Consider the following 25,879-nt stretch of genomic DNA (forward strand, 5'->3'; position numbering starts at 1 on the left):
TAGACCAGGAGAGAATGCTAATGAGCAGTAACAGAAAATGTTAAACTTTACCTTTTCTTTAGGAGACTTCGCAGGTGATGACTGTGAAACAATACTTCTGTTGTATGAGTTTGAAGCTAAAACCAAAATGAATGATCCGTCACTGTACAGCTTCCTGGATTCAGTATGGAAAATGTCTGATCTAGAAAGCAGAACACTTGAAACAATGGCATGTAAGTACTTGTGGAAGGCCAGTACTCATATAGATCCTATTGTTTTATTTTTTCTGACCTTGAGATAGGAAATGATTTTTTCTAAAAGTACATTGTTTCCCACAGAAATAGCTGAACTGAACAAGGGGGAGCTCATGGACTCTCAGACTGATAGCTGGAAAACCAGCATTGGACTGACTCAGACCCCCTGAACATGGGTCTCAGTTAGAAGGACTGGGCAGTCTAAGGGACCTCTGACAGTGGAACCAGGATGTATCCCTGGTGCAGGAAAGGATTTTGGGAGCACATTCCCCATGGAAGGATACTCCCTTAGCCTAGAGGCAGGAGAGAGGGCCTAGTCCCTACTCCAAATGACTTGACAGATTTTGTTCATCCCTCCTGGAAGGCATCACCCTCCCTGTGGAGTGGGGGGGGGGAATGGGATGAGAGGCAGTTTTGGGGAGCATGGGAGGGAAAGAATAAAAAGTTAAAAAAAGGACATTGTTTCTTCCTCTCTGATGGCATTCTTAGACTATTTTGAACTATAATCATTTATACATTTATCATTTTCACCCTATAAGATTGTAATGCCATTAAGGCCATGAGCAATAATTACATATATATCTAACATACTAATAAATCTTAGTGAAGAACATTGCTCATAATAGGTGCTCAAATGTATTCTATATGTGGAATTTGATTATGTAACTACATGATAAGGGAAGCTCAAACCTTGGAAACTTAGTTTTACTTAGGTAGCTAGAAATGATAACTAGCTTCTTTGATAATCAAAGATGACTCAACCTTAGTAATTTACTAAAATATGTAGAGAAATTTGGAAATATTTTGATGCAGTATTTACTCTGTGTGTGTGTGTGTGTGTGTGTGTGTGTGTGTGTGTGTGTGTGTGTGTGTGTACATGTGTGAAGGTCAGAGGAAAACTTGCAGGAGTCAGTTCTCCCTACACCATATGGGCCCCAGGGATTGAACATCAGGCTTGATGGCAAATGTTTTGACCCACAATGCCATCTTACTCCCCTACAAATTTGGAAATATTTTAACACAAACTATTATTTTCATATTTCTGGTTAAGCTGCAGTGTAGGACTTGTGAGGCTCAAAGCCATTTGGGGAATATCCTGCAGGAAATGCCTGATTGTCTTCCCTTTTGCCCGTTACTCTTCTCAACAGCACGAGCATGATTAGTAAAGGTATTAGGTAGCCTCCAGTACATTACAGTTGCCTTGGATTTTCTCGAGCTATGAGATCAATGAGGAATACTCTGAGACTACCACTCTTTATATAATGGAACTGCTCTACAGGCTTGTTGGATGCATCTGGATGTTATCTCTAACACTGTAATTCCAAAGGCTTCCTATTTTTTAGCATCTGGCAGCCACAGCAAAACAGTATAATGCAGTGTTTTCTGGCTTTGATTAGCAGCCTTTTATTGATCTGCTTCTGTTTCTTTTTAAGCTTGCCCTTTCTTCACTGCCATTCTTAAGACAGTTGCATCACCTGTAAAGACTGTGCATGGTTACAGAACAGTAGGTCTTGTCACTGTTTGTTGAAGAAAGAATGTAACCTGAAGCCAGAAGTGGTAGTACACACTTTTAATCCCAGCACTCAGGGTAAGGTGGGGAACAGAAGCAGGGGTATCTCTGAATTTGAGGCCAGCCTGGTGTACAGAGGATCGAGTTCCAGGACAGCCAAGGATACACAGAAAAACCCTGAACCCTGTCTCAAAAAACAAACAAACAAACAAACAAATAGTATAAAAAACAACGGCAAAACCAAAAAACAAAACCCGAAACAGTACTGTGCCTGGGATAAAAAAGATTCTGTCTGAAAGCATCTGTTGATTCATAGTTTTATAAAAACTTGGTGTGTGTGTGTGTGTGTGTGTGTGTGTGTGTGTGTGTGTGTGTGTGTGTGTGACAGAGAGAGAGAGAGAGAGAGTGAGAGAGAGAGAGAGAGCACCTTGTTCAATTAGAGAATGCAAGTTGCAGTCCTTCGGGAAAATGGTGATGAATAAGATTATGGTGGTGTTCACAGCCTTTTCCCTTCCTTTCCTATAGTACTAGCTATGGAAAAGCCTGCACACTATCCTATTATTGCACAGAAGGCCTTGAAAAAACTTTTATTGATCCATGGAAAGAAAGAGCCAATTGATGTTTTGAAATACAGGTTAGTAAATGTAATTTAACACCTAAGTCAGATTTTTTGAAAACCAGAATATGGTAGTTGGTTTCCCATAACTGCCCACAATAACTAGGCAAACATAGAAGATGATAGGGAAACTAACGTGTGAACTGCTCTGTAGTGTGAATTGTATTAGACACCAGGAAATATTAAATAAGATCAAGGAATCTGCTGTTCCCAGGGGAGAAAAAGAAGGATGTATCTTGATTTTCTTTGTCTAGTCATATGATAAAATAGTTCTATGTATCTATCTTCATGTCATTTGTTAAATATGGCAAATGATATGAAATTAGTAGCTACCACTCTACATTGACATTTTTCTGTACTTTTAAAATACTTTTCTTTAAATATCAATAATAAATGGTATGTGTTTTGTTTGTTTGTTTGTTTCTGGAAAAATTCATTATGGTCTTTCTGTTCTGAGAAGTGAGTATTCCATTTTTTTCCAATTTAAATCCCAGTCCCTTGTCCACTTAAAGAGGCATTATGAACCTTTAAATGCCCATAAATTGGCCAGCAAAATGGCACAGTAGATGAAGGTACCTGCTTTCAAATCTGAAGATCTGAGTTCAATCTCCACATTGTGGAAGAAGAGAACTAATTCCAGAAAGTTGTTTCCTGACCTCCATACAAGCAGGTCCATATGTACACAGATGCATACACACACACACAGACACACACACACACAGACACACACATACACCACAAATAATAATAATAAGTTAATTCCTTCATGAGGGAGATGAGGTTGTCTAAAAAGACAAGCCCAGGCATGATCAAAGAAAGGACTGATGGACCCCTTTTACACCTTTAAAAATCTGTCTTCCAAAGTTAGAAACAAGAGAAAATGGAAGAAAGCAGAAATGCTGTGAAGCTTTTAGTGTGGATGAGACTCAGATTTGACTTCCTGGCCATGCAGCCATTGATTTCTTTCCTTATGGGATGACTTTTCTCTTTTGTTTTTCAGTCAGTGCATGCACAATTTGATTGACCTTTTGGTGTCAGATGGAGTGTCAAGTATAGTTCCGTATTCTCTGAAAGAAATTTGGAGCCATTTAAAAAATGCTCTGAGCCTCATTAGCCAAACGGTAAGTCAAAGAGCAGTATTAAACTTTGAGCTTATTTTAAGGAATTGAAGTGTCTTGATATTAGAATTCATATAAAATGATGCTTTGTGACATAAGATTCATGATAAATTCATATTACAATATAAATATCCACTACAAAATATCTCTGTGTTTAATGAAATATAGTTAATGGTAGGAATTATCTAGTACAAGTTTACTAAGGATTAGGTCTCAAGAGCAAGACTACTGGTCATCTTGAATTGTTTTGTAATTTTGGAGCCTGATAGAATTCTTTCCCCTATGATTATATTAATTTTGTGAAAAGGCTTATTATTACTCACACCATTTCTCAGAGGCTGGTGATAAAGTAGATGGAACAAAGATCTGTATTTTGGTCCCTTTCAATTTTTTTCTTTTCAACGAAGTTTCCTTTGGTTCCTGTGTGGTTTTCCTATGTTATGGCATTACCAGTATTTTACTTTATTTGTTTGCTTATTGCCTGCTCAAGGGACACTGTTCCTCCTACTAGGTTGCCTCATCTAGCCCTGATTTTAGAGTTTGTACCTGGTCTTATTGTAGCTTGTGTTTGGTGAATATTCCTGTGAGGCCTGCTCTTTTCTGAAGGAAAACAGAGAAGCAATGGATCTTGGGGAGAGGGAAGATAGAGGCTGGGAGGAGGGGAGACTGTGGTTGGGATATGTTGTATGAGAGAAAAATAAAGAAAAAAGGAAAAAAGAAAACCTAGTTTTATTTTTAAAATTCAAACTAAAACTAAAAAGAATGAAATACTGGTAATGTGATATCATAGAAGAACATCAAAGGACTTTATGTACCAATATCTATAAAGCACAATGTAACATAGTGGGATGCCAATTTAGTGCAAACTATCAATGACTAAAGAAACCTCTAATTCTCCTGGAACAATTGAATTCTGACCTATATGAATTTAAATATGGAAAAAAATTCAGCACTGAACACGTTGGATCTCTTTTCTTTTGCAACCCTCTAGGAGGAGGAAAAACAATACACTTCTAAGACAGGAGCTTCATCTACACCTTTAACTATATTTGTAATATGCAAATTAAAAATTAGACTCCACACTGATTATGTGTCGGTCTCCATAGTCTCTGTGAGAGACTTCTACAGCTTCTCTGAGGACCTTTGTTTTGCTCCTTTTATCCACTGAACTACAGTTTCAATCCCTATGCCTTATCTCTTAGAGAGCATGGTGTTTTCTACTTTTCTGATGAGTTTCCTGTCCATTATTACCCACACTCTGAAACATGACCATATGCTTAGCTTTTTATACACAGAATAATATAGTGACTCTAGTAGCTTTTTATCTTTTATATTTTTGATTGAATATGCTATGTATCTGCTTTGTTGCAAGTTCTTGGGAAAAAAGGTCTCCTTTTATCATTTTTCATTATTTGTTAAGCTGATAACTTTTATCAGCTACCTCCATACATTGGCAAAATGCATATTACACAAATACAAAACTTCTGCCCAATATATCATGCTTTACAGTTTGCATTCATATTTTACTTTTATATTCATTATCTCATATGATAAGTGATTCTATAGACAGTGCTACTATTATTTATCTTGGGTTTACAATTTACTTGCCCCAGCTTTAGGGGTAAGAAGTCCCTGAGATTAAAGCTCTAGTGCAGTCTCTAGTAAGAGCCTGCTCCCTCATAGATGAGATGATTTCTTGCTGTAATCTCAGATGGCATAAAGGACAAGGGATCTCTCTAGGATCTTTTATACTTGCACTAACCCTATTTCTGGGGACTGCTATTATTATCACTTCCTGATGATCCAAACTCCTAATATTGACACTTTGAAGATTAGGACTTTAACATGTGACTCAGGAGGTTATATAAACATTCAGTCAATTGCCCCTTAATTACTGGACTCATTCTACAAGAACATACATCTTTACCAGTTTTTGTTAGGAAATCTTGGGTTAAATAAAAAGCTTGGATCTCTCTTCAGAGCTAGTGGCTATGAAGAAACCCAGTGGGAAGGGAACCACATGCTAAGTAGGCATTCTGGTGTACTCCAATAATAGGTTTGTTTATATTTTAGATTCATCTTAAAGAATTTAAGTTGTTTAGGTTGCTTCTTAATTAAATTTTTATTTTGAAATAATTATACATAAGAAATAACATCATGATCTTATAAACTCTTTACCCAGCTTTTCCCCCAATGATAATGCATTACAAAACAACAGCACAACATCACAAGCAAAAGCCAGGCATGATGACACACACTCATAAAAGCATACAGGACATGGAGGCCTGAAAGTTAAGAGTTGAAGGTCATACTCTACTAAATAAAGAGTTTGAATCCAGCCTGTGCTACATAAGTACCTGTTTCAAAACCCTAAAAAAGGAAAAAAAAAACCAAAACCATAACCAAAATGTTGGCATTATTTCAAACACCACAGAGAACATCTCCATCAGTGGAGAGCCTTCTTGCCTTTTTATGCTTCCCACTTCTCTCTCATTCCTAGCTTTAAAAATAGCCAAACTACTAACATATTGCCAACGTTCTATAACGTTGTCATTCCAAGAATGTTATCTAAATGGAATCATATATATATATATATATATATATATATATGCATATATATATATATTGAGCTTTAGAACAGTACAATATATAACCTTCTGAAATTGGATTTTTTTTGACTAATCATAATTCTCTGGAGATTCATCAGGTTGTTATGTGTCACAACAGGATAAATCTTGTATGACTCCACTTATGTGAAGTATCAAGAGTGGTAAAATTGATAAATATAAAAATAGAGTGGTGGTGGTTGCTAGGGACAGAGCCTGCAGAACTTCAGTTTTTTTAAGATTAAAGCAGTTCTGTAGGTGGGTGGGTAGTTGTGAGAGTAGCACAGCAATGTGAATGTGAACTGTATACTTAAAAGTGTTAGGGTAGTAAATTGTGTGCTGGATTTTACCACTATTTCAAAAGTCTTTAGCATCTCAAAAATATCAAGTGATTGATTGTTGTTGTTGTTTGGTATAAGATATTCTAAGTTCTTAGTTTAGTGAAAAAAAATTTTTTTACTGAAAACTAGACATTTTGACGTCATGTTGAGACCTTAAATCTCATTTAGCCTTGTGTTTTAGCTGGTGCTTCCAAATAAAAGCCTGGCACCAACATTCACACACATGCATGCATTTGTCATATGTACACACACTTAAACATAAAACATTTTTTTCCACTTGGCTTCTATTGATGCTTGAGGTAGAGGACTCTTTGTTACTGTGAGTCTCTTCACTAGAGAGAACATCCTGTTCTTGGGGCTTTTGTCTGCATCTGGTTTTGGTCTTTAGTATCAAGTCTGGGGAAATATAAAGCAAAAGAAAACTCAGGGAACCCACAGCTATTCCAATCCTTGTACCCAACGTCCCTAGCTAATCTTTCTTTTTTTCCAAATTTCAGAGTCTTCTTAGATTTGTTTTATGTATGTGTTCAGGGGTTTAGCTGTACTTGACAGGAGAAATGGGAATACATATATTTCTTCCACCTTATGGAAAGGATGTTTGCTAGTTAATTTTTAAGACTATACAGAAACATAGATAATGCTGAGGAGAAGCTTAATATTAAAATGTAAGCTTAGTCTTTACAGCTGACATCAAAGTCAGTCACCAGTGCCTGTTGTGTAACCACGAGAGACCTTTATTGCAAACTTTGTATTGCCCATTTATTATTTATTGTTTGGTTGTGCATGTGCCACAGCATATGTGTGCCATGGTGTAGAGGTCAGGGATAACTGACAAGAATCTTTTCTTGTCAAACTCAGGTCATCAGGTTTGGCTAGAGGTAAGTGCTTTTACCTCCTGAACCATCTTATCAGCCCCAGACCACACACTGAAAAACAAGCTCCCAAAAAAGGTCCTTTGTTGGGTACATAACTTTAGCTTTCTTTGTAAAAGAAAGGAATGCTGTTTCTTCTAGCACACACAGGAAAAACTGGAGAGAAAGTTTCCTAGCACATTGTCAATCGCAAATAGCTTCTTAGTTGAGGTGGGACTTGTCTCCACCTTTCCTTCTCAGTACTAGAACTTTTTCTAGTTCCAACCTGTGCAGGTCCTGTACCTGCTGTCACAGTCTCTATGAGATTTTGTGTCTGGAAGAAGCTGTTTCCTTGGAGTCATCCACTACTTCTATAATCTTTCCACCTCCTCCCCTGTGGGTATCCATGGTAATTCCCATCTGTTGTGAGAAGAAGCTTCTCTGGTGAGAGTTGAGTAAAGCACTGGTCTATGGGTGTAGTGATATGTCATTAGGAGTCATTGTGCATATTCCGATGTTTCTTTAGCAGAGTAATAGTAAGTTCACCGTTAGGACCCATGACCTATCTAGTCTCAGGTTGTTGGCCATTTCAGCATAAGATATTGATTACATCTTCATGGAGTGGTCCTTAAATCCAGTAAAAAAAAAATAACATTCATAACATGTGTGCTAATATTGCACCAGTATATGTTGCAGGCAAGTCAATGCTGTAGGTCAAAGGATTTGTACATGGGTGACACTGGTAATGACTTCCCTCCTTTAAGAGCATGCAGAGCACCTTCCAGCATATAAATGCTAGTCAGTAGGAGTGAAGCTTCTCATTAGGCACCAGTTTGATTTCTCTAATGTTTGATGATGTAAGTAAATGGTGTCTTCTGGATTGGGCCTAACCATCAGGTTGTGGAGAAGTAACCAGTAGCCTTGGCAATCACCTGTGGTGTTGGTAGAAGTCTATAAGACCTCTTTGGCCAATAACATATAACCTGTTCCTAGCACTGGAGGTTTTAATTGGTGGCATAAGATGTTTAGTTGGGGCCTTGTCTACTCTATTTAAATTCCTTTCATATATGCATATATTTTAGGAAACATATACAGTAACAGATTTCCTTATGGCTTTTCAAAAGGGCATTTACTGTTAGTTTTCCCTCCCCATATTTTCTCCTTTACCCTGCCCTCCAATCCCCCTCCTCATTTAATACTTCTAGTTTCTGCGTTATCTCGTTTCCTTTCCTTAGAAGTTTTCCTCCTCTCTTCTGATATCTTACTAGCTAGCTGACCTCTGGATATTCTGAATGAAACACACATATCCAAAGTTTAAAAGCTAACATGCACATAAAAAGGAAAACATGCAATATTTGTCTTTTGTGATGTTGGTTACATTACTCAAGGTAATTGTTTCCAGCTCCATCCATATACCTGCAAATTTTGTTTTTCTTAACAGGTAAATTATATTCCATTTTATAAACATACCAAATTTTCATTATCCATTTATCACTTGATGGACATATAAGCTGTTTACAATTTCTAGCTATTATGAATAGAGCAGTAATAAACATGGCTGAGCAACTATCTTTGTAGTCAGATGCAGAGTTTCTGTGGTGTATGCTCAAGAGTGGTATAGCTGGATCTTCTGATAGATTGTCTCCCAGGTTTTTTAGGAACATTCACACTGATTTTCATAGTGACTATACAAACTTGTACTCCCACCAGCAATGGATAAATGTTCCCTTTTTGTCAAGTCCTAACCAGCATGTGCTATCATTTATCTTATTGATCTTAGCCATTCTGGCTGGTAAGATAAAATCTCAAAGTAGTTTTAATTTGCATTTCCCCAGTAACTAAAGATTTTGAACATTTTTTAAAATGTTTCTTGGTCATTTGTGTTTTTACCTTTTGAGATATCTCTGTTTAGTTCTATACCACATTTTCAAATTAATGTTCAATTTTGTTAATTCTTCATATATTCTAGATACTAACTCTCTGTCACTTATATAATTGATTAAGTTTTTTCCATTCTGTAGGCTTCTAGTTGCTAGAATGTGGATATCATTTGCTATACAGCAGCTTTTTAGCTTCATGAGGTTCTATTTCCTTATTATTGTTCCCAATACCTGTGTTATTGGGTCCAGTTCAGAATGGCCTTTCCTGTATCGCTGAGTTCAAGCCTATTCCCTGCATTCTTTTCTGTCAGACTCAGTTTCTTATATTGAAGTCCTTGATCTGTTTGGATTTGAGTTTTGTGCAGGATGATAGATATGAATCTATTTTCATTCTTCTACATGCAGCTATCCAATTTGACTAGCTCCATTTGTTAAAAATGCTTATCTTTACTCCAGTATATATTTTCGGCTTCTTTTTGAAAATTCATGTCTGTTGCTAGGTGGAATTATGCCTGGATCTTCGATTTTATTCCTTTGATCAACATGTTTGCTTTTATGTCAATTCCACAATATTTTTATTACTATACCTTTTAAAAACTACTTGAAATCAGGGATGGTGATATCTCCAGGATTGTTTTAGCTATTTGGAGTTTATTGTGTTTCCATATGAAGTTTTTTTTTTCTTTTTCAATTTCCATGACAGATTGTATTCAAATTTTGATGAGGACTTCATTGAATCTGTTACTGCTTTTGGTCGAATGGTCACTTTCATAATATTGCTCCTACCAAGCCTTAAGTATGGGAGATCTTTCCACCTTCTGGTGTTTTTTTTTTTCCAATTTCTTTCTTTTTATACATTTTTATAATTACTTTTTACATTCCGATCCCAATTCCCCCCTCCCTCCTCTCCTCCCCCCCCCACTTCCCTCCCACCTCCCATCTGCTCTTCAGAGATGGTAAGGCCTCCCCTAGGAAGTCTACTAAGTGTGTCCCATCATCTCATTGAGGCAGGACCAAGACATCTTCTGACTCCAAACCCTGTGTCTAAGCTGAGCAAGGTGTCTCTCCATATAGAATGGACTCCACTAAGTCAGTTTGTGCATTAGTGATAGATCTTGGACCCACTGCTAGTGACCTCATATATTGTCCCAGTCACACCACTGTCACCTACATTGAGGGAGTCTAGTTCTGCTTATGTAGGTTCTCCATTTGTCAGACCTGAGTCAGTGATCTCTCACCAGCTCAGGTCAGCTGATTCTATGGGTTTCCCCATACTGGTCTTGACTCCTTTGTTCATATTAGCATTCCTCCCTTGCTTTGATTGTACTCCAGGAGCTCAGTTCAATAGTTAGTTGTGGATTTATGCATCTGCTTCCATCTGTTTCTGGAAGAGGGTTCTGGCTTCTCTGGAGTTGTGGATTGAAGGATGGGTATCTTTTGCTTTATGAGTGAGTACATACTATATTTGTTTTTCTGGGTCTGGGTTACCTCACTCCGAATGTTTTGTGTTTTGTTTTTGTTTTCTAGCTATGTCTGTTTGCCTGCACGTTTTAGGATGTCCTTGTTTCTTACCACTGAGTTGTACACCATTTTGTAAACATACTACATTTTCTTTTCCATTCTTTGGTTAGTGGCATGTAGGTTGTTTCCAAGATCTGGCTCTTACAAATAATGTTGCTATGAATAAAGCTGAGCAAATGCCCTTGTGGTGTGAAAGTGCCTTCTTCGAGTATATGCCCAACAGTGGTATTGTAGGGTCTTGAGGTATGTTGATCCCTAATTTTCTGAGAAACCACTATACTGGTTTCCACAGCAGCTGTACAAATTTGCACTCCCACCATCAATGGAGGAGTGTTCCCCTTTCTCAACATCCTCTCCAGCATAAGCTGTCATCGGTTTTTGTTGTTGTTGTTGTTGTTGTTTTGTTTTTATTGTTGTTGTTTTTTTGTTTTTTAATCTTAGCCATTCTCATCTGTGTAAGATGGAATCCCAGAGTTGTTTTGATTTTCATTTTCCTGATGACTAAGGATGTTGAGCATTTCCTTAAGTGTCTTTCTGCCATTTGAGATTGTTCTGTTGAGAATTCTCTGTTTAGATCTGTACCCATTTTTAATTGGGCTATTTTGTAGTTTGATGTCATCTAGTTTCTTGAGTTTTTTTTGTTTTTTGTTTTTGTTTTTGTTTTGTTTTTTTGTATATTTTGGAGGTCAGCCCTCTGTTAGATGTGGGGTTGGTAAAGATCTTTTCCCATTCTGTAGGGAGCCATTTTGTCTAGTTGACCATGTTCTTTGCTTTACGGAAGCTTCTCGGTTTCAGGAGGTCACATTTATTAACTGTTGCTCTTAGTGTCTGTGCTACTGGTGTTCTACTTAGGAAGTGGTCTCCTGTGCCTGTGTATTCAAGTGTATTTCCCACTTTATCTTCTATGAGGTTCAGTGTGGCTGTATTTATATTGAGGTCTTTGATCCATTTGAACTTGAGTTTTGTGCATGGCAATAGATATGGATCTAAATGTGATCTTCTATATGCCAACAGCTAGTTATACCAGCGCCATTTGTTGAATAAGCTTTCTTTTTCCCATTTTATGTTTTTAGAATCTTTGTCAATAATTAGGTTCTCATAGGTGTGGATTGATATCAAGGTCTTCTATTTGATTACATAGGTCCACCTGTTGGTTTTTATGCTGATAACAAGCTATTTTCATTACTATAACTCTATAGCAGAGCTTGAAATCAGGGATGGTGAGGCCCCCAGATGATGCATTATTGTACAGGATTATTTTGGCTATCCTGGATTTTTTTGTTTGTTTTTGCATACGAAATTGAGTATTGCTCTTTCAAGGTTTGTGAAGAATTGTGCTGGGATTTTGATGGGAATTGCATTGAATCTGTAGATTACCTTTGATAGGATTGCCATTTTTACAATGTTGATCCTACCTATCCAAGAATATGGGAGATTTTAACATTTTCTGATATCTTCTTTAATTTCTTTCTTTAAAGACTCAAATTTCTTGTTATACAAGTGTTTAGTTTGTTTAGTTAGAGTTACCCCAAGATATTTTATGTTATTTGTGATTATTGTGAAGGGTGATGTTTCTTTGATTTCCTTCTCAGCCTGTTTGTCATCTGTATATAGGAGGGCTACTGATATTTTTTTAAGTTAATCTTGTATCCTGCTGCATTACTGGTGTTTATCAGTTCACTTGTGTACCATCATATCATCAGCAAGTATCGAGTTTGACTTCTTCTTTCCCAATTTGTACCCCTTTGATCTCCTTTTGTTGTCTTATTGCTCTAATTAGAACTTCAAGTACAATATTGAAGAAATATGGAGAGAGTGGACAGCCTTGTCTTGTTCCTGATTTCAGTGGGGCTGCTTTGAGTTTCTCTCTGTTTTATTTGATGTTGGCTGTTGGGTTACTGTATATTGCCTTTATTATGTTTAGGTATGTTCCTTGTATTCCTATTTTCTCTATGGCCTTTATCATGAAGGGGTGTTGAATTCTGTCACAGGCTTTTTCAGCATCTAGTGAGATGATCATGTGGTTTTTTCTTTCAGTTTATATGGTGAATTACATTGACAAATTTTCATATGTTGAACCATCCGTGCATCTCTTGGATGAACACTTCTTGGTCATGGTGGACGATTTTTCTGATGTGTTCTTGAATTTGATTTCTCAGTATTTTCTTGAGTATTTTTTCATCTATGTTCATGAGGGAAATTGGTCTGTAATTTTCTTTCTTACTTGTGTCTTAGTGTGGTTTGGGTATCAGTGTAATTGTAGCCCCATAAAAAGAGTTTGACAATGTTCCTTCTGTTTCTATTGTGTGGAATAATTTGAAAAGTATTGGTATTAGCTGTTCTTTGAATTTCTGGTAGAATTCTGTACTGAATCTATGTGGGCCTGCACTTTTTTTGGTTGGGAGACTACTGATAACTGTTTCTATTTCCATAGGAGTTATAAGTGTATTTAAGTTGTTTATCTGTTCTTGATTTAATTTTGGTTATGTGGGTACTTATCTAGAAAATTGTCCATCTCCTTAAAGTTTTCCAATTTTGTGTAATATAGGTTTTTGAAGTATGACCTGATGATTCTCTGGATTTCCTCGGTGTCTGTTGCTATGTCCCCATTTTCGTTTCTGATTTTGTTAATTTGGATATTTTCTCTCTGCCTTTTGGTTAGTTTGGATAAAAGTTTTTCTATTTTCTTGAATTTCTCAAAGAACCATCTCTTTGTTTCATTGATTCTTTGCATTGTTTTCTTTGTTTATATCTTATTGATTTCAGCCCTCAATTTGATTATTTCTTGCTGTCTATTCCTTCTGGGTGACTTTGCTTCTTTTTGTTCTAGTGTTTTCAGTTGTTCTGTTAATTCACTAGTCTGAGATTTTTCCATCTTCTTTATGTAGACACTTAGTGCTATGAACTTTCCTCTCAGCACTGATTTCATTGTGTCCCATAAGTTTGGGTATATTGTGCAGTTGTTTTTTTTATTAAATTTTAATGAGTCCTTTCTTTCTTTACTTCTTCCTTGACCCAGTGGTGGTTGAGTTGATCATTGTTCAATTTCTATATGTTTGTGGGCTTTCTGAAATTATGTTGATGTTGAATTCTAAATTTAAGCTGTGGTGATCTGACAGGGTACAGGGGTTTGTTCCTTTTTTTCCCCTTTTTAAATTTTTTTTTTCTTATTTTACATATAGATCCCAGTTCCCTCTCCCTTCCACTGTCTCCTACTACCCCCCCTTTCTGTCCCATCCCCCACCCAATCCCCTGAGAAGGTGAGGCCTTCCAGGAGAGAGTATCAAAATCTGTCAAGTCATTTGGGGTAGGGGCTAGGCCCTCCCTTGTGTCTCTAGGCTAAGAGAGTATCCCTCTGTGGGGAATGTGCTCCCCAAGTCCTTTCTTGCACCAGGGATACATACTGGTTCCATTGTCAGAGGTCCTATGCTGGTTTCCCAGCTATCAGACTGGGAACCATGTGCTCCCCCCTTGTTCAGATCACCTTTTTCTGTGGATTTCTCCAGCCTGATCTTGACCCCTTTGCTCATCACTGCTTCCTCTCTGCAACTGGTTCCAGGAATTTGGCTCAGTGTTTAGCTGTGGGTGTCTGCTTCTGCTTCCATCAGCTACTGGATGAAGGCTCTAGGATGGCATATAAGGTAGTCATCAATCTCATTATTGTGGAAGGGCATTTAAGGTAGCCTCTCCACTATTGCTTAGATTGTTAGTGGGGGGTCATCCTTGTAGGTCTCTGGACAGTTCCCTAGTGCCAGATTTCTCTTTAAACCTATAACAGCTCCCTCTATTGTTGTATCTCTTTTCTTGCTCTCCTCTATTCTTCCCCGACTCAATCTTCCTGCTCCCTCATGTTCTCCTCTCCCCTCCTCTTCTCCCCTTCTCTTCCTCCTAACTCCCTCTCTCCTCACTGCCCCCCTCAGCTCCCAGCTCCCAATTTGCTCGGGAGTTCTTGTTCCTCTCCCCTTCTGTATTTGTTGAGGTTTGCTTCGTCGCCAAGTATGTGATCTGTTTTTTAGAAGGTTCCATGAGATGCTGAAAAGAAAGTATATTCTTTTGTGTTTGGGTGGAATGTTCTATAGATGTCTGTTAAGTCCATTTTAGTCATAACCTCTATTAGTTCTCATATTTCTCTGTTAAACTTCTGTCTGGCGTGTCTGTCCAGTAGTGAGAATGAGGTGTTGAAGTATCCCAGTATTAGTGTGTGGGGCTTGATTTGTGATTTTCTGTTACAAATGCAGGAACCCTTGTGTTTGGGGTGTAGATGTTCAGCATTGAGATTTCCTCTTAATGGATTTTTCCTGTGGTGAATTTGAAATGCTCTTATTTATTTATTTATTTATTGATTGATTGATTGATTGATTGATTTTAGTTTGAAGTCTTTTTTGTTGTTGTTGTTGTTTATATTGTTAGATATTAGGATAGCTACCAGCTTGTTTCTTAGGTACATTTGATTGGAAAAAAAAATTTCTCAACCCCTTTCTCTGAGGTTATGTCTGCCTGTGAGTTTGAGGTGTGTTTCTTGTGTGCAGCAGAAGGATGGATTCTGTTTTGGTATTCAGTCTATTAACCTGTGTCTTTTTATAGGTTAATTGAGACCATTTATGTTAATGAATACTAATAATGATGATTGCTAGTTCCTGTTCTTTTTATTTTTGGTGGTGGTGATAGCATTGTGTGTATACTTTCCTTCTTTAGGGTTTGCTACTGTAAGCGCATCTATTTCCTGTATTCTTATGGCTGTAAGTGACTTCCTTTGGTTGGTATTTTCCTTCTACTACTTCCTTTGGTTGGTATTTTCCTTCTAGTACTTTATGTAGGGCCGGGTTTGTGGATAGGTATTATTTAAATTTGGTTTTTATCATGGAATATCTTCTTTTCTACATCTATGACTATTGAAAGCTTTGCTGGGTAAAGTAGTCTGGAGTGGCAGCCGTGGTTCCTCAGTGTCTTTATAACCTCTGACCAGGACCTTTGGACTGTCATTGTTTTCGTTGAGCAGTCAGGTTTAGTTCTGATTGGTCTATCTTTATATGTTACCTGACCTTTCTCCTTTGCAGCTCTTAGTATTCTCTTTGTTCTGTATGTTTATTGTTCTGATTATTATGTGGTGAGGGGACCTTTTTTTTGGTTCAGTGTATTTGGTGTTCTGTAAGTCTCTTGTGTTTTCATTGGCATGTCGTTCTTTAGGTTGGGATGTTTTCTTCTATGATTTTGTTGAATATATTCTCTGTGCCTTTTAGTTGGACTTTTCCTTCTTCTATCCCAATTAGCCTCAGGTTCAGTCTTTTTTTATTTTTATTTTACATATTGATACCAGTTCCCTCTCTCCCACCCTCTCATGCCCCCCCGACCACCCTTCCCTCCCATTCCACAGGGAGGGTGATGCCTTCTAGGAGGGGTCATCTAAATCTGTCAAGTCATTTGGAGAAGGGACTTGGCCTTCTCTCCTGTCTCTAGGTTAAGGGAGTAAATCTCCATGGGGAATGTGCCCCCAAAGTCATTTTGTGCACCAGGGATACATCCTGGTCCCACTGTCCGAGGACCCTTAGACTGCCCAGGCCTTCTAGCTGAGACCCATGTTCAGGGGGTCTGAGTCAGTCCCATGCTGGATTCCCAGCTATCAGTCTGGGGGCCCATTAGCTCCTCCTTGTTCAGGTCAGCTGCCTCTGTGTTTCTGCAGCCTGGTCTTGTCCTCCCTCTCTGCATCTGGATTCCAGTTCAGCTCAGTGTTTAGTTGTGGGTGTTTGCTTCTGTTTCCAAAACTACTAGATGAGGGCTCCATTATAGTGGATAAGTTAGTCGTCAATCTCATTATCAGGGAAGGGCATTTATGGTAGCCTTTCCACTGTTGCTCAAGTTGTTGGTTGGGGTTAGTCTTGTAAGTCTCTGAACATTTCTCTAGGTTCAGTTTTCTCTTCAAACCTATAATGGCTCCCTCTTTTATTCTCTCTCTCTCTCTCTCTCTCTGTCTCTCCCTCCCTCCCTCCCTCCCCCCTCTCTCATTTCTCTCATCTATTCCTCCCCTGACTCAATCTTCCTAGTCACACGTGCTTTCCTCTCCTCCCATTCTCTTTCTCTTAGTTCGTTCTCCACTCACAGCCCCCCCCCATTTCCCATGTGCTCTAGAGAACTTGTCCCTTCCCCCTTCTGTGAAGGACCTTATATGAATATCTTAGAATCCTCCTTGTATCGTAGTTTCTCTGGCAGTGTGAATTATAGGCAGGTGATCCTTTGCTCTATGTCTAAAATCCATATATGAGTGAGTACATACCATGTTCCTCTTTTTGTGACTGGGTTACCTCATTCAGGATGCTTTCTTCAAGTGCCATCTACTTGCCTGCAAATTTCAAGATTCCATTATTTTTTTCTGCAGAGTAGTATTCCATTGTGTAGATGTGCCACATCTTCATTATCCATTCATCAGTTGAGGGGCATCTAGGTGGCTTCCAGGTTCTTGCTATTACAAATAATGCTACTATGGACATAGTTGAACAGATGTCTTTGTTGCATGGATGTGAATCCTTTGGGTATATGCCTAAGAGGGGGATTGCCGGGTCCTGTGGTAGACTGATTCCCATTTTCCTGAGGAACCGCCATACTGATCTCCAAAATGGCTGTAACCGTTTGCACTCCCCACAGCAGTGGAGGAGTGTTAGGTTCGATCTTTTCATGGTATCCCAGATTTCCTGCATGGCTTTTGTTAAGGATTTGTTTGATTTAAATTTTTCTTTGACCGATGAATCTATTTCTTCCAATTTATCTTCAGTGCCTGAAATTCTCTCTTCCATCCCTTATATTCTGTTGTTTATGCTTGATTTGTGGTTCCTGATTGTTAACCCAGATTTTCCATTCCCAGAATTCCCTCAGTTTATATTTTCTTTATTGCATGTATTTCAGATTTCATGACTTGAATCGTTTCCTTCACTTGTTTGATTGTTTTTTGTTGGCTTGCTTCAAGGAATTTGTTGATATCTTCCAATTATTTGTCTTTTCCTCCATTTCTTTAAGAGAAATTTTCATTTCCTCTTTAAGGGCCTCAATCATCCTCATAAAGCTAATTTTTAAGTTGTTTTCTTCTGCTTCATCTGTATTGCGATGTTCAGGTATTGTTTTTGTAGAACCACTATTTTCTACTGGTGCATTATTGCTCTTTATATTGTTGAGTGTGTTCTTATCTTATAGTCTACACACCTCTTCTTCTAATTGGTATAGGTGGAGCTTGTTCATCAGGGGTTCTCTCTTTCCCCAAATGGTATTGTTGGGGGCTGCAGCTCTGTTGACTGCTCCCTCAGGCACAAGAAGAGCAGAGCTTCCAGCGAATGCTCCTCCCGGTAGAAGTGGGTCCAATGCTTAGGTGGTCACTCCTTGAGATGCAGGTGGGGGTACAGCTCTGGTGAATGCTCTTCTGGTTGGAGGTATAGGTGGGGCTGAGTTGATGAAGTAGCAGGGTATCTCCCACTAAGAAATGGCAGTCAATACTGGCTGGGATACAGGTGCTTTTCCCCAGAGGAACTTTTTGCAATAGTTTCTGGAAGCTACTGCTGGAAAGTGCTGCTCTTGTTTCAACCGGTGCTCCTTGCTCCTAGAGCTGAGGCTGGGGCCTGCCTCTGACACTGCTGCTAATTCTAAGGCTCATAGCTCCCTTGACGTTGCTCTGGGCCTGAAGTTCCAGCTTCCCTCTGATGTTGTTTCCAGGCTCTGAGGCTGCCCCTGGGTCTGAAGCTAGTGTATCCCTTGACACTGCTCCAAACCTGAAGCTTGGGCTTTCCTCTGACACTGCTTCTGAGCAGGAATTCTGGCCTCTCACTCTTGTTTTGTTATTTTTTTAAGACAGAGTTTCATGTAGATCAAACTCACGATCTTGAATGCTTAATCCTCCTGCATCTGCCTCCCAATTGCCGTGATTGCCAGCATATACCACCACATCTGGTTCAGTTTCTCTAAAACAGAATTTTAAATCTTTCATTATTTTGTATTGGGAATTGGATTCTTGAATCTCCTATCATAAACTAAAATAAAAATAAACAATTACTATTGAAAAAGATTTCAACATTTTTCTATAAAGGACACCATTAAGGAAGAAAAAGATAACTGAAAGCATTATAAAGAAATCTTACAACTCCTTATGACAGTCACATTTTTTTTCCCAGTGGGCAAAAGATAGACGTTGCTTTTTCCAGAGAAGATAGTCATATGACTAGTAAGCATATGAAAAGATGTTCATCATAATTAATTATCACATAAATACAAATATAAATTCAATAGTAAAATGTTACATGTCACTTTTACACCCAATAAGATGACTATACTAAAAAAAAAAAAAAACCAGAAAAACAGCTATTGACAAATAATTGGTACTTTCAATAGAGACTGTGATTATAAAGTGGTGCAGAAGCTTTGGAAATCATCTGAAGGGTGGTGAATGCAAGCCTTGAATATGCAAGGTCCTGGATTTGATTCGCAAAAATGCAAAAAGAGGAAGAAGGAAGAAGAATAGCCTGACAGTGCCTCAGAACATTAATATATTGTCATATGACCCAGAAATTTCATTCCTACGTATATAGTTAAGAGAAATGAAAACATGTTCACAAATAAGAACTCATACACAAATGCTCGAAGCAGATTCATTCATAGAGGGAAAAAGCAAATAACTCAAGTGTCTTATCAACTGATTAATAAATGTTCACTGGGGTATTTCCATATAACAGAATATTATTTAGCAAAAAATAAAGGAATGGTATACTGATACATGCTATAGAATGGATACACCTTGAAACCATTATGTGGGGTTAGGAATCTGCCAGTTAATAGCATGCACAAAGCCATGAATTCAATCCTTCTTACTGCATAAACCTTGGCATGCTATCCAAAGGCAATAATCCTAGCACCTAGGAGATGGAGGCAGGACAATCTTGAATTTAAGATCATTTTCAGCTACATAATGAGATAAAGCTAGCTTTAGTAATATAAAACCAATTTGTTAAATGAGTTATTTATGTGAAAGATGTCAGTCCCAAGGAGTCACATACTGTCTGAGTTTATTTATGGTCAGTGCCTAGAACAAGCCAAGATAGGGGCCATATTAGTAGTTGCCTAGAGCATTTGGGTGTGTATCACTGAGGCATAAATGTTTTCTAAAATGATAGTTGTGGTGGCAAAAAAACTGTGACTATTCTAAACCCATTGAATTGTATGATTTTGGTAGGTAAGGTGTCTAGTATATCTCTTTAGTATAGTATTCACTTTAGGGGATCTGAAAACCACCTCAGAATGTGGACATTTGTGCTCTAGTATGTCTGTGGTTCAGTTAAAGATGTGTATGGTATGTTGGGGACAGAGAAAGCTGGTTTAAAATATGAGCCTCAGTCAACCAGGGCTAGTGGAACACATCTATAATCCCAGCACTCAGGAGGCAGAGGCAGGATGGTTAAGAGGCCAAAAATAGCCTCACTATATAATGAGACCCTCTTTTTCTTTCTATTTTTCTTTAAATTAAAAACAATCCTATTTTTACATGCCAACTCCAGTTCCCTCTCCCTCCCATTCTCCCATTCCCGCTACCAATCCTCCCATACCACTCCCCATCCACTAACCAGGGAGGGTGAGGCCTTCCATGCGGGGTCATCAAAGTCTCTCAGATCATTTGGGGTAGGGCCTAGACCCTCCACCATGTATCTAGGCTTCCTTCCATAGGGAATGAGCTCCCAAAGTGCATTCATGCATTAGGGATACATACTGATCCACTGCTAGAGGCTCCATAGACTGTCCAAGCCTCCCAATTAACACCCACGTTCAGCGGGCCTGACTCTGTCCTAGGCTGGTTTCCCAGCTATCAAACTGGGGTCAGTGAGCTCCCACTTGTTCAGGTCAGCTGTTTCTGTGGGTTTCTCCTACCTGGTCTTGACCCCTTTGCTCATCACTCCTCCCTCTCTGCAACTGGATTCCAGGAGTTTGGCTCAATGCTTAGCTGTGGGTCTCTGCTTCTGCTTCTATCAGCTACTGGGTGAAGGCTCTATGGTAGCTTATAAGGTAGTCATCAATCTCATTATTGTTGAAGGACATTTAAGGTAGCCTCTCCACTTTGCTTAGATTGTTAGTTGGGGTCATCCTTGTGGATCCCTAGACATTTCCCTACTGCCAGATTTCTCTTAAAATCTATAATGGCTCCTTCTATTATGGTATCTCTTTTCTTGCTCTCCTTCTGTATTCTTCCTTTGACTCAATCTTCCTGATCCCTCATGTTCTCCTCCCTCCTCCCCTTTTTTCTACTTCCATCTCTCCTCCCCTCTCCCCCCCATGCTCACAATTTGCTCAGGAGATCTTGTCCCTTTCCCCTTCTCAGGGGGACCATGTATGTCTCTCTTAGGATCTTCCTTGTTTCTTAGCTTCTTTGGAGGTGTGGATTATAGGGAGGTAAGCCTTTGCCCTATGTCTGGTATCCACTTATGAGTACATACCATGTTTGTCTTTCTGTGACTGGGTTACCTCACTCAGGATGATTTCTTCCAGTTCCATCCATTTGCCTGTGATTTCATTGTTTTTTTTTTTGTTTGTTTGTTTGTTTTGTTTTCCCAGTGAATAGTAGTTCATTGTGTAAATGTCCCACATTTTCTTTATCAATTCTTTGGGTGGTTATTGCGCTTCTTTACAGAGCCTAGGTGTGGGATGACTTTCAGGTGTGTGGGTACATCTCCCCCAACCTGCCAAACTGAAAAGTTTTACCAAGCAGGGATGAGTGCTTCCCTGTAGCCATATAGACGGATCCCCCACCTAGCTTTAATCTTCTGTGGCCTCTATATTCTCCCGTTACCCCACAAAGCATTGAAGAGCTGTATACAGCTACAGGGAATGGCTATATATTCGAGAATCTCACACCCTACTCTGTAGCTCTATGAGAGGATGTAAACTTTCAGTCACGTCAGCTGGGGTGATCTTTTGCAAGGGAGCATAATTGAACCTCCTAAGATAGTGGTTTCTTGGCTCAATGACTTCCCATGAGTAGCTTGATAGTCTAAACTCTGATTTATAATGCAAAACTGTAGTTGACATTCTTTTTGGGCTGCCAACCAGCTCCCAAATAAAGACAGAGATTTAGTACTAATTATGAATGCTTAGTGTTAGCTTAGGCTTGTCCCATTAGCTCTTTTGTCCTGATTTAACCTGTTTCTATTCATCTACATTTTGCCTCAGGGCTTTATACCTTTCGTTCATACTGTACATCCCTACTTCCATACTTCCTTTGTCTCTGGCTGACTGGCCTCTGGAATCTCCCTGGTGTATCCTTTTCTTTCTTCCTGAGCCTAATTCCTCCTCCTACTTACTCTTCCTGCCCAAAACTCCTACCTGTGCCTTCTCCCTCACTATTGGCCTTTCAGCTTTTTATTAGACCAATCGGGTGCCTTGGGCAAGCAAGGTAAAATAGCAACTAATTAAGCAATAATTAAATAAATGCAACAAATCTTTGCATAGTTAAACAAATATTCTACGACACAAAACCCTTTATACTCCAGCCCTTATGATGTCAGTAAGTGTTCACATACACTGTATTAACAGTCATATGTTGCAACATAGTTTAAATATGCATTGGTATTTTGCCTGCATGTATGTCTGTATGAGGGTGTCAGATACCCTGGAACTGGAGTTACAGACAGTTAGGGGCTACCATGTGGGTTCTGGGGATAGAACCTGGGTCTTCTGGAAGAGCAGCCAATACTCTTAAACTACCATAAAACTGTGTTAAACCCCTTGGCAACGGGCGAAAAGACACTTTGTTTTTGGAGCAGAGCAGATAGTAGCTCTTTGTTTATCCTAGCTTGATGACTGGCTTGGTGGCCAAAGCTCTTTCATGACTAGGGCACATAAAAAAAAAAAAAAAGCTTTCTTAAACTTTCAATGAATTAATGTGTCCTAATGCTTCAAGAGAGTGACCTATTGAATGTAGAATTCAAATAATGTATTTCACTGAAGAATCATAGTAAACTAACTTCACATTCCTCTTCATTTACAGACTTGTTTCCCTTTTGCTATTTACAGAAAACAGCTGCTTAGGCCAAACAACCTTCAGTATCCCTTAGAAATACTCATTGTCATACAATCCAAGTCTTTGTTTATCCTATGGGATCTCCTTTTCCTTCTCTGTACATCTATATTTTTATTCTTTAGCAATGTTTAAAATACCACTAACTTATCTGCCATCATAGAGCCCTCATCTAGTAGCTGATGGAAACAGAAGCAGACACCCACAGCTAAACACTGAGCTGAACTGGATTCTAGATGCAGAGAGGGAGGACAGGTTCAAGCTGCAGAAACCCACAGAGACAGCTGACCTGAAGAAGGGGGGCTCATAGACTCCCAGACTAATAATGGGAAACCAGCATTATACTGACTCAGTCCCCCTGAACATGGGTCTCAGTTAGAAGGCCTGGGCAGTCTAAGGGGCCTCTGACAGTGGAACCAGGATGTATTCCTGGTGCACAAAAGTACTTTGGGGGCACATTCCCCATGGAGGGATACTTCCCTGACCTAAAGGCAGGAGGGAGGGCCTAGTCCCTACTCCAAATGATTTGACAGATTTTGTTGATCCTTCTTGGAAGGCATCACCCTCCCTGTGGACGGGGAGGGGTGCAGGGGGGAGGTAATGGGATGGGAGGGTGAGTGGAAGGGAGGCAGGGAGGGAGGGAGAGGGAACTGGGATCGATATGTATAAAAATAAAAAATAAAAACAAAAGCATTAATAAAAACAAAAACAAAAATACACGAATAAGCAAATCTTTAAAGAAATATATCATATTGAGCAGTGGTGGTGCACACTTTTAATCGCAGCACTCAGGAGGCAAAGGCAGATGGATCTCAGTGAGTTCAAGAACAGCCTGATCTATACAGTGAGTTCCAGGACAGCAAGAAGTACACAAAGAAACCCTGTCTTGAAAAAACCAAATATGTGTGTGTGTGTGTGTGTGTGTGTGTGTGTGTGTGTGTGTGTGTGTCACAAAATTCTCCATTTCAAAAGTATAATTTGGTGAGTTTTAGTATACTTATAAAATTGTGCAACTATCATCACCACTATCTAATTCTAGAAGATTTCATCAATCTAAAAAGGAAACTGTGTATTCAATAACAAACACTCCCAATTCCTCCTTCCTCCAGCCTCTAGCAACCATTACTCTGCTTTCTTTCACTATGGGTTTTCCTAATCTAGACATTTCATATAATCATTATAGGTCTAGATCTTATTTGTATCTCTCTTATGATCATGTTTGTTTGATCACTTTTCTATTCATGTAGTTAAGGTAACCGCATCCTTACTATGCACCGCATACTGTGCCAGGCTGTGTGAATACACAAGGTGAATGATACTTTATATTAAGATACCCCACTACCACTGAGTGAAGGAGAAAGGCATTGATGTATTAGGAATGCTTTACAGAGCTGTGAAGAAAATTTCAGGGAACAAAAGTTCGTACAGGTTGTCATGAACAATCAATGTAAACTTCACTGTCACATTTGACAGACAACTGGATCATTTCTTCATTCATTAATTCATTCAGCAAATGTGTGTTGTGCCTCTCTTGTGTGCCACACATAATATACTCAAGTAAACAGAAATGAAACAAAAAAATCTGTACAACAAAGAACTCAACAGGCTGGAACAAGTAAATATGTAACATTTTCCAAAATGATGTGATACAAATTATATTAGAGAAATGTAAAGCTTTCTATAGGAATGGAAACAAAGAAATGACTGTAAATTTGAAAAGTAGATATTTAGGACAGTAATATTTCAGGCAAACTAGACTGACTCTGACCAAGCTCTGCTAGTGTTCTTCTCTAGGTTCTGCCAAGACTGCACCTGATGTCCATATCCCTCCAACAAACCCTTAGTCATACTTGGACAGTCATTTCCCCTTGAGATATTAGGGATGAAACTCATGGACTCACATGCTCAACAAGCATTTTGTCACTGAGCTATACTCTCAGGTCTATGAAGTGATCTTTATATGCAGATACCTTGTTTCCCCAAAGCTGCCATGTGTCCTTTAAGATGAGAGCTTTGTGTCTTACACTTAGTATTTTTCATAGATCCAATTGAAGGACAGCTGGGTATGGTGGTATGGGTCTGTAGTTCCAGGATTTTGCAGGTTGAGTGTGGTCTTTGTGACTTCCACCATGGTGTACTGCGGCCAGGGCCAGAAGGTGCAGAAGGTGATGGTGCAGCCCATCAACGTCATCTTCAGATACTTGCAAAATAGGTTCCAGATTCAGGTGTGGCTATATGAGCAAGTGAACATGCAGATAGAGGGTTGTATTATTGGCTTTGATGAGTACATGAACCTTGTATTAGATGATACAGAAGAGATTCACTCTAAAACAAAGTCAAGGAAACAACTGGGTCAGATCATACTAAAAGGAGACAATATTACTCTATTCCAAAGTGTTTCCAACTAGAAACTCAGGCACTCGAAGTTGAAGTAGTACAGTGTTTAAAGGTGTCTTCTGCTCAGAACACAGTCTGAAACATTTATTCATATTGTCTTAGTGGCCCTTATATTATTATCAGGTGATAATAAATGCTGTTATATCGTTTTTATTACAAAAAAATCCAAGACAACATCCTTACTACTCAAGAAGTATCTTCCCAAATCTCCTACCATATCTTTGCTCTCCAGGGCCTGAGACATATTGAGTATGAAGAGCTTCAACATGAATGCTCTCTTTGTTCTCCATTTCCTATACAAGGACAGGGAAAGTTGCTCCTTATACTAATCCTTTTCACTATTACAAAAATACAATGAACAATCAAGTATAATTTTGTGATTAGTGGTGTTTAAAACCACTGATAAGACTGTGGGACCATCTCACAAATGTGCCCTTTGTTCGTAGCTTAGTAGATTATCTCAACACTAAAGATTAATATTATTTCTTTTGCAATAATAGAATTTGATTCTGGACAAGGAAGCTAAGAGACTCAATAAAACAGATTCTTCACTGTCTTGGGAAAGAAAATGTAGGGACTGAGGAGATAATTGACTGAGGACAGCAGCAACAGAAGATCCAAGCAGGATACAGATTTTTCTCCTGCTTCAGAGAGACCAGGAATTGGTCTCTTTGATATTTTTTTTTTCAGTAGAAGAGGTTCTCATTGCTTTTTCCCATTTTTGTGTTGCTTCACAGGGCTTTGCTGTGGAACATTCTACAGTTGTCAT

The 25,879-nt window shown here is 38.8% G+C and overlaps 1 protein-coding gene across 1 annotated transcript in view; it reads left to right on the forward strand.

Moving 5' to 3' along the window:
* Tex11 (testis expressed 11) overlaps positions 1 to 25,879 on the forward strand; it is a 239,463-nt gene that overhangs the window by 212,478 nt on the left and 1,106 nt on the right. Inside the window, exons 25-27 of the mRNA XM_051179029.1 lie at positions 63 to 212; positions 2,269 to 2,377; positions 3,360 to 3,480. Of these exons, the coding sequence (XP_051034986.1) occupies positions 63 to 212; positions 2,269 to 2,377; positions 3,360 to 3,480 (380 nt within the window). The remainder of the gene's footprint in view (positions 1 to 62; positions 213 to 2,268; positions 2,378 to 3,359; positions 3,481 to 25,879) is intronic.

This window comes from Phodopus roborovskii, unplaced genomic scaffold (genome assembly GCF_943737965.1).
Source record: "Phodopus roborovskii unplaced genomic scaffold, PHOROB, whole genome shotgun sequence".
Taxonomy (NCBI): Eukaryota; Metazoa; Chordata; class Mammalia; order Rodentia; family Cricetidae; genus Phodopus; species Phodopus roborovskii.